Source organism: Magallana gigas, chromosome 2 (genome assembly GCF_963853765.1).
Source record: "Magallana gigas chromosome 2, xbMagGiga1.1, whole genome shotgun sequence".
Classification (NCBI taxonomy): Eukaryota; Metazoa; Mollusca; class Bivalvia; order Ostreida; family Ostreidae; genus Magallana; species Magallana gigas.
In genome coordinates this window covers 2,602,717-2,611,835 of record NC_088854.1, presented here as the reverse complement: position 1 = coordinate 2,611,835, position 9,119 = coordinate 2,602,717, and the positions used below count along the sequence as shown (strand labels likewise).

General features: G+C 33.3%; 2 protein-coding genes across 2 annotated transcripts; both read right to left on the bottom strand.

Moving 5' to 3' along the window:
- Nucleotides 1-1,645: 1,645 nt before the first annotated feature.
- LOC105334919 (fibrinogen C domain-containing protein 1) lies at nucleotides 1,646-4,801 on the bottom strand. Its single transcript, XM_011438535.4, has 6 exons — nucleotides 4,729-4,801; nucleotides 3,406-3,514; nucleotides 3,133-3,272; nucleotides 2,922-3,018; nucleotides 2,228-2,392; nucleotides 1,646-2,085 (listed from the first exon to the last, which is right to left on the bottom strand). The coding sequence occupies exons 1-6, from the start codon at nucleotides 4,735-4,737 to the stop codon at nucleotides 1,850-1,852; spliced, it is 756 nt and encodes a 251-aa protein (XP_011436837.3). The 5' UTR covers nucleotides 4,738-4,801; the 3' UTR covers nucleotides 1,646-1,849.
- Nucleotides 4,802-7,558: 2,757 nt separating this feature from the next.
- Nucleotides 7,559-8,950, bottom strand: LOC136269532 (fibrinogen C domain-containing protein 1-like). The gene is made up of 5 exons (XM_066074490.1): nucleotides 8,842-8,950; nucleotides 8,525-8,664; nucleotides 8,312-8,408; nucleotides 8,052-8,216; nucleotides 7,559-7,904 (listed from the first exon to the last, which is right to left on the bottom strand). Exons 1-5 carry the CDS (start codon nucleotides 8,936-8,938, stop codon nucleotides 7,840-7,842), a joined length of 564 nt encoding a protein of 187 aa, XP_065930562.1. The 5' UTR covers nucleotides 8,939-8,950; the 3' UTR covers nucleotides 7,559-7,839.
- Nucleotides 8,951-9,119: the final 169 nt, after the last annotated feature.

The window sequence follows — 9,119 nt, the reverse complement described above, 5'->3', positions numbered from 1 at the left end:
TGTTATAATTCGATGCTTTAGTCAAGAAACCGCTAAATTACTGAAGGATTTAGATGTACCCATCAATAATGAATACAACCTGTATGTAACAAGCAGAAAGCCAGGGATGATTAAAGTGCCACATTGATTAAATGCTTGCTTATCCCCGGAGAAATAGTTGGTATATCCAATAGCGAAAACGATGGCACCCGTCGACATTTGTAAATTTACGTTTGGAGAATAAGTGGTATTGATATTGCAATAAACGCAACAACATTATTTGGAGACTATATTTATATGATATATATATAAATTTTCTTTTTTGACTAATATTTTATTCAAGAATAAGGAATGTTTTGCTCGTGTACTGGACTCTCGTTCTATCCTGACGAGTATATATAATTTGCGTTTACATGAGCGGATTGGTGGGATCCTCAAATTTTGTACAATTGTTGAATCAAAATGGTAAAGATTATAAAAAAGGTCCCCCGGAAACTTTAACCCGGATAGTTTGTATAGGAATACCGGAATTGTATGATAAATCAAAATAGTAAAGATTATAAAAAAAATTTGCCCCCCCCGGAAACTTTGACCCGGACCCCCGAGATTTAGTTAGTTTGTATAAGAATACCGGAATTGTATGATACATGAAGAAAGCCGATACATTGAGAAATAAACCCACCCCAGTCACACTCACACCCCACCAACAGGTTAAATAAACAATGAAATAAAAATGACTTTACATATATTTTTAGGGGAGGGATTATGGTTAAAGGAGACCGTTTTGTCTGTATAGAGAGGGACCCTTTCACATCCACAGTTGATCCAATGAACGGAGGGTGTCGTTTATAATTTTGATGCTGATGTACCGAGAGTGCAGTCTTCTTGGATTACTGACCATTGTCACTGTTTACCCTCACATTTCCTTTGATGCCTTTGCTGAGTTTTGGGTGGTGATTCATTCGGGAATTGAAGGAAGCGACATTGGAGAATAAAAACGTAACCCGTGATATATTTTTTTAAGGTTGCTGAACGTTTCGACCAATTAATAACTGGTTAGAACAAAGTCGTGTAGATTTTAGTCCTGTCAGTTTCTATATAGAGGTATAAATTAATTATGTCTAGTTAATTAATTTTTGTAAGAAATAGAATGAATCATTCTTAGTGGGTGTAAATGTTAACCCAAGTTACGTAGAACTTGTTATCCCGCTTAGAACACTTTTAAAATCATGCAAATGAGAGGTTAGTGGAATATAGAGTTGTCTTTCTTAGCGGACTATGTAGGTCGTCATTCACGTTAATAAATTAATTCCACATTGTGATTTTCAATCTACACACTTAAAAGCGAGATTCTTTTATAATACATTATCGTTGCACAAAACAGGTTTGATATACTTCTGCGTCACATTTTTAAAAATACATTTTAATAGTGTTTAATCAATAATAAAATGAACTTCAAACAAAACCATATCTATAATCAATGGTTCTATTTTGCTTGTGTCAGAATTTTTGAAAGAATACTGCATAAAGATATTTTGATTGCATTTATAAATTTATGATTTAACATTATTGAAATCTCTTAAAATGTACGATATACATGTAACTATGTAACATCATCTACTAAATGATGTCATTGTTCTTTCAAATTAAAAAAATTTCCCAACTGTTCAGCTAAATTCATTCCTTTAATAAACTGATGACAATGAGTTCCAATGCATAATTATTTCATCTTCTCATGATTTAGATATTGATGATTAATAAAAAAAAATCGTATGATTAAATCTTGAGCAAATCTTGCACCCCCCCCCCCCCAAAAAAAAACAAAAAAACCCACCAACCCACACACATAGTGCAAACTTCATTTCCAAGTTTACTGTCTTCTGATTTTCATTTCCGTTGTTTTGAGTGAGTAATGATAGCCATGCCAATCATACCAGTTCACGCCATCAGCATATGAAGAGTGGCTGCCTTTTAGGTATAGTCCGTTGAGGTTCGACTTGTGGCAGTTTTTATACCACCATCCACCTTTATATAGTTTTGAACATTCATTGTTATCTTTGTCTCTTGCATAAAAAGATTGTCCATTGTGGGCTTTCAACGAATCTCCTGTAAAATTTTGTTTAAATTTTAAATTGATACCGGTATTGTGGATTATCATTATAATAAATACATATATATATAGTACATAAATTTGAAATTATTGACATTGTGGGTAAACTAAACTTAATTTCGTCACTGCAACAGTTACCTGCATTTCCCTCGTATTCTCCAACCGTCAAACGGTAGCCGGAAGTTTTATTCCCCACAGAGAAAATTCGGTAGTATGCAAATCGGCTTCTCTTGCTGAAGTCAGACATGTCGACTCGCAACTCGTACCAACCCTGAGAAGTCAACTGATGAATTCTCTGGTTTCCTTTTATTTAAGAAAGTTTTACTTTATTCAGGAAAAAAACCAACTACTGCATGAAATATATCTGCTTATAGTCTGTCCCAAGTTATTGCTTCCATCACAATTGTTTATAAAAATACACATACTGTGAAAGAAAAACAAATGAAATCAATAAAAGGTAATAAATTCAAGATATCTTCATTGACACATTATCATTCTTCACTCATAAAAGTTCACATTTCTTATGGGGATTTATAATGGAAAATGTGTACATCTTTTCGCCATTCGGAATTACTCGGAATACCTCGAACAATTTTGCAACGTTATCATCCGGGTTATTTCATGGCCGATGCAATGCAAAATCCCCGTAGACTTTTAATTTTGAGCTGTGTATTTAAACCTGGAGCGGTAGAGGGGGCGTTTCAAAATAATTAATCTGAACAATTTTTCATATTAGTGGATGAACGGTATTTCTGGTTATCGAAATATAAAGCAAAAAGTGGTGGAAGCAAAAAAATCAGGACAGGGTTTTGTAGCTTTAACTGCTCCGTACCTATCCAGTGTTCTCCCCCAATACTGCCAAATCCATACTGGTACTCTCTCCAAACCCTATTAAATCCAACATTACCATTCATTCGTCTTTGAAGAACCTAATGTAAAGACTATCGTGAAAACTTGAAGTTTTAAAATAAATATAATACATTTACTAACATGACATATCAAAATATAAAAAAAATATGAATGAGGATTTTATCAATGTATACCGTCCATCCACCCCCAGCCGTGGTCATGTCACAATACACCTTGAATCCACCTGTTCCTTGTGGATAAATCGTGTAGACACCGCTTGTATTACGACCCGACCACAGAACATCTTGGCAATCAATGGGACGTTGACAGCTTGCTGAAAAAGATTGAAAATGTCAAAATTTGAGAACTGCTTCCTTTAAATACAACAACAATCCGACACGTAATAAGCCCAGGTCCACAAAAATGACCAAGAAGAGCCTTACCTGGTCACGTATTTTTTTACTGACCTAACGTGGGGTCCAAAAGATTGGTTAATATGAACCAGCAAACGAGGGCTGCATACGGAATATTAAGATTACTTGCATCTGACATTTTTCTATGCATACTGCTTTTCCGCTGAAAGTAAACCCAATGTTACGTGAATATTAAAAGCAAATTTTCAAATTTTATTTTTCTATTTTCAATGTTTATACTGATAAATATAGAAGTTTATAATGCTATGTCAAAATTTGAAAGTCAAATATCAAGTTATAAGCAAGATACAGAGTTCATAATTCTTTGTTTTGTAAACAAACTCTAATATTGTCATTTTTTACATATGTGTTGTATTGGTGTAAGTTTCAATCAAATGTATCTTTCTTTTGTTGATAATAGTATTTATGAAGATACTGAATTATTTTAATTAGTTTTTACTTGTCATTTTGTCGAAGAAATGGTAATTCTCTACATTACATTTTTTGTAAACAACTATAAGACTCGAGCTTTGTTTAAATAACAACCATTTCTTACTTCTGTATCTCGCTTGTACCTTGACTTTAACATTCAATATTTTGGTCAATCATTTAAAATGCACCAGTAAAGCATTTTATACATAAAAAATAAAAATAAAATTTTTGATCTTAAATCGTGTCTAAGTCCCTTTAAAAAGTGAAAATTTTGTATCAATGATAGCGGTAACATTTTTGAAATTTGATTATTTATTGTCGCTTATGATTAAACTGTTGACATTGTATACATTTCGTGGGAAAAGACTCGTACAGAATAACAGTTTTAAGCATATACTGTCCAATTTATCTTGAGAAGATTTCAAACTGCTGGTATCCGATAATTGCAAATTATTTTTAACTATTAATTATTAAACTATTTGAAATAATATCTATGAAAGGATAAGTTTATCAAATGAATGTACATCATCCGTCATCTGCATGACGATATATAGATGTAGTAATATGGCGTCAGAAAAGATAACTTTTCGTATGGCATGAGTTTAAAAACATCCCAAAAAATCAAATTTTTATATGAAAGAAATGAAATAAAAAATGATCTAAAAGTTTTCATCATAAGAACAACGCCATATATTCCTTTAAACCTGGATATTGTCTAAAATAGTATTGGACCAATAATTAGCATAGAATGTTAATCGTTTGAAACACAATCAAACATCGCAGAAAAAACACCAGCTTATGTCTAGGAAAAGTAATGCGAGTTCAAAGAAAGTAGATCAAAACAAATGAATGTTGATTTAGGTAAAGATTCAATAAGGAAAACCATAATCAAATTATAAATCAAAATAGCTGAGATAAAATGTAAGAATGGATATGGATTCTCACCCGAGTCATTGATTAATTGAGAGTTTCACAGTACACTTATTTTGCCGTAAAAGTTTGATTGAAGGTTCCTACGCTTATTTATACACGAGGATTAGTTATGTTCGTGTGTGTAACGTGATGTGCTGCGTACTTGTCATCATATTACACTCTAATGACAACATACTGTTTTAAACTTTCAACATATAAACACGCTTAGCACGTCACTTTAAGGTGGCTCGATACGCCCATATATTATTAATTGCATTGGCGGATCCAGAGGGGGGGTTCCGGGGGTCGGAACCCCCCCTTTCTTTGGGACAAATGAATTTTTTGGAAACCTTTAATGCCTATTTAAAGATAATTTCCCCATTTATAATATAAATACTCTAATAATCTCAAATAAATGCTTATAAAATTGCTTATTTAAAGAATTTCGTACAACGTACCGTAATTTTGTTCCTATATGAAAAAAACCCTATCGATTTTTTTTATCGAAATAAAGTACTCTCCTTCAGCATCCGGTGTTTACTACACCGAATAAACTCGTGGGTTATGCTATTTTTCTGGAATGCTATCTACCCTCATACCCACATGAGACACAAAAAAAGCCTTTTTTTGTTTTTTGTTTCCAACAATCGGAAATTCTGTTACAAAACTACCGTGTAAAAGGGTTATATGTAAACTATTATGAAAATGCAGAACTTATACATGTATGATCGCATCTGTACTACTACCGGATCATGTAGCGCACCCATTACAGGAGTTTCCTGAGACGACAATTGCTTGTACCATTGTATTACACATATACCATATATTCAGCAGATAAATTATCCCCATTCTTTTGTCATATCCGATCATTTAGACCTTTATCTAAGAAGGCAATCGATAGAAATCAAAATCGATAAATAGTTCAGAATCTAAACATCAAAGACATAAAAAATTACCAAAAAAATCCATTTTTATAATAACTTGTCGTAATTAGTCCGAATTATTTTTTGTTTTTAGTGTTTCTTTTCTATTAAGCATAGGCGCACGTTTTTATTGCTGGATGCTTGGTTTTTTTAAGGCCAGAAATTATGCAAATCTTCTTTACCTAAACCAAAACAGAAAAACGCTCAATAATGCAGTGCACTCTGATGTTAAAATAGATGTGAAATAGATAGTGACTAAATAAATTTTTATTAAATTTACGCAGGGAAAACTTTCAAAAAGTCCTTGTTTATTGACAAGTAATGAATTTTGCAGGTATTGATTTTCATCAATTGGAACCCCCCCTTTTCAAAATTGCTGGATCCGCCTCTGAATTGGATCTATATAGCACATATATTTCTTTCATATATATGTGATTCTTTTATTTGTAACACTGAAAAGTTCAATAGAGATCCATATTTTTTAAGGATTTAGGACTGCAATGATATTATATGTTATTTTGAAAAAAAAAACTGTAAAGAGTTTTCATGACAGCAAAATAAATCAGAATACCAGACCCAGATAATATTACTGATATCAGTAAACTACATGTATTGACTTTAAAGGATAACCAAGGATACTTAAAACACAGAGTGTATACAACAACCAAGATTGATATTGTTTTCTGGTCTTCATGTTCGTAGCTATTTGCGTGTAACGATAATTATGCAAATAGTACCAATCAAAATATAAATTATCATGACAGTTTACTATCCATTTAAGTTATCATGAGAGTTTTTATGACATCAACCGTCTTAATATTTGCTGCCCATCCGTCAACCATTCGTTAAAAAACTCAGAAGAATAAAACGTTACCAGAGATTGCACCATGTTGATTTGGTAAATAATGACCATAATGTTGTGCACGTTTTCTTTGTGTTTCTACAGATTGTGTTTGAGCAACGCTTAGGAGTATTATTAAAAATAAAATAGTCAAAAGCTTTTACAAAAATACTATAGTCTGTCCCAAGTTATTGTTTCCATCACTTTTTGATGATATTTGATAAAAATACACATACCTGTGAAAGATATACAGTTGAAATCTATGAAAAGGAATATATCCAAGATATCTTCATTGACAAATAATCATTTTTCACCCATAAAAGTTCACAGGAACGAAAACAAATTTCTTACGGAGATTGGAAATGTTCACATCTTTTCTCCATTCGGAAGTACTCGGGACACGTCTGGCTATTTTTCAACGTTATTATCCGGACTTATTAATGGCTGATGCAATGTTAAATTCCCGTAGACTTTCAATTTTGGGATGTGTATTGAAACCTGAAGTGGTAGGGGGGCGTTTCAAAACAAATAATCTGGACATTTTTCATATTAGTGGATGAACGTAGTTTGAACTCAAAGGTATTAATGGTTATCGAGGTAACAAGCGATGGAAGCATAAACTCGGGACAGAGTATAGTAACGAATTCTTTATTTTTTTCTATATTGTAAAGAAGTAAGGTGAACTGATTGGTTAAAAATATTTCTCTTGTTGGACGGTTTTGTGCCAATTTAGCTACCGATTCGAAATACCAGGAAGTGACCCGCAATGTACAAAAGTGGTGGTGTCATAAGAACTCCTGTCAGTCACTACTTCAAAGATAGATACATGTATTTTGTTACACAAACATGTTTCCTGCCATAAGCTCTTTTCAGGTGATACGAAACAATCAGTTATAAGCATGCCTTTTATAAACTTTGCTACCAAGTTCGAGCAAAAGATTCGAAATACTCCAAATGACTGTATTGTCATTATATTTTCACATTCTGATATCCAGTATACACACATAAAAGCGTTTTTCTTAGCAAATGAGTTTTTTAAATTCGCAATAATACGCGTTCATAAATTAATTGTATCTAAACAATACTGAAAAAAAACAGGTTTGAGTTTGGAAATAAATGTTTATTAAAAGACATTATGATTAAAACTAAAACAAAACTTGAATCAAACACATAATGTACACTTGTTATCAAGTTCTACTGTCTCCTGATCTTCATCCCCGTTGTTTTGAGTGAGTAATGATAGCCATGCCAATGATACCAGTTTACGCCATCAGCAAAGGACGAGTGGCTGCCCTTCAGGTATAGTCCGTTGAGGTTTGACTTGTGGTAGGTGTAATACCACCAACCACCTTTAAATCTATGGGAACAATTACTGATATCTCAATTACTGATATCTCGATCCCTTGCGTAAAATGCGTGCCCATTGTGGTACTCCAAAGAATCCCCTGAAAAAATCCGAAATTTTGATACTAGTTTTCGGAATATAGTGAATGATTATTCATTTGCCAAAGTTTCAAAGTATTAAGGACATTAATTGTGTATTTACGCATGCGCAACTTTAGTAAGTAATCTTTATTCACGCAATATTTTACCAGCATTTCCTTCGTATTCTCCAACAGTCAGCTTATAACCGGAATCTTTGTTCCCAACAAAGAAAATTCGATAATATGCAAATCGTTTTTGGTTACTTAGGTCAGACATATCCACTCTTAGCTCTAACCAACCCTGAGAAGTAAATTGATGAATTCTCTGGTTGCCTTTTATTGAAAACAGGGTTTAATGTATTTCGTTTTTTTAATGAAAAAATAATTACTAAACAAACAACCTTATTGTAGCTTTAACTGCTCCGTACCTATCCAGTGTTCTCCCCCAATACTGCCAAATCCATACTGGTACTCTTGCCAGAGTCTGTTAAATCCAACCTTACCATTCATTCGTCTTTGAAGAACCTAATATTTGTACAATATTATAAATCTGAAATTTTTAAATAAATGTACATGTATTACATTTGTTAATAATTACACAACATATTAAGAATGATTATGAGATTTTGTTTCTATAATACCGTCCATCCACCCCCAGCAGTGGTCATGTCACAGTACACCTTGAATCCACCTGTTCCTTGGGGATATATTGTGTAGACACCGCTTGTATTACGGCCCGACCACAGAACATCTTGGCAATCAATGGGACGTTGACAGCGTGCTGAAAATATTACCAGAGTCGTCAAAATTTCTCATTATCATTGTTTTTTGATATTCAACAACAAGCAATATCGGCATTTGATTAGTAACGAGGACTCGTAAATAACTATCCCTTCTTATCCCTTCCCCCCAATAAGGTCAAAGAGAGCCTTTCATGATAGCCTAATTGTAACCTTACCTGGCGTTAGGACCAAAATATTGATTATTATAAACCAACAGACGATGGCTGCATTTGCAACATTTATATACGTAGTCCCTGACATTTTTCTCTGCATACTGGCACTATAGCTTAAAAGAAACCAATATATGAATAGTGCCTGTTTGGGAGGGTAACAGTTGAAATTGACACCCCGAGGAAGCCATTGTCAACCGACGTGAAGCGGAGGTTGACAATGGTTTTCGAGGGGTGTCAATTTCAACTGTTATCCTCCCAAACAGGCACTATTTATTTTATTA

What these genes read in the sequence shown, in the direction of transcription:
- LOC136269532 (XM_066074490.1), bottom strand. Translation starts at nt 8,938, where the DNA reads ATGCAGAGAAAAATGTCAGGGACTACGTATATAAATGTTGCAAATGCA. An exon ending in TATTTTGGTCCTAACGCCAG is followed by an intron (nt 8,665 to 8,841) that starts GTAAGGTTACAA and finishes TAATATTTTCAG; the next exon opens with CACGCTGTCAACGTCCCATT. An exon ending in AGAATACGAAGGAAATGCTG is followed by an intron (nt 7,905 to 8,051) that starts GTAAAATATTGC and finishes GGATTTTTTCAG; the next exon opens with GGGATTCTTTGGAGTACCAC.
- LOC105334919 (XM_011438535.4), bottom strand. An exon ending in TCTTTTGGACCCCACGTTAG is followed by an intron (nt 3,273 to 3,405) that starts GTCAGTAAAAAA and finishes AATCTTTTTCAG; the next exon opens with CAAGCTGTCAACGTCCCATT. An exon ending in AGAATACGAGGGAAATGCAG is followed by an intron (nt 2,086 to 2,227) that starts GTAACTGTTGCA and finishes AAAATTTTACAG; the next exon opens with GAGATTCGTTGAAAGCCCAC.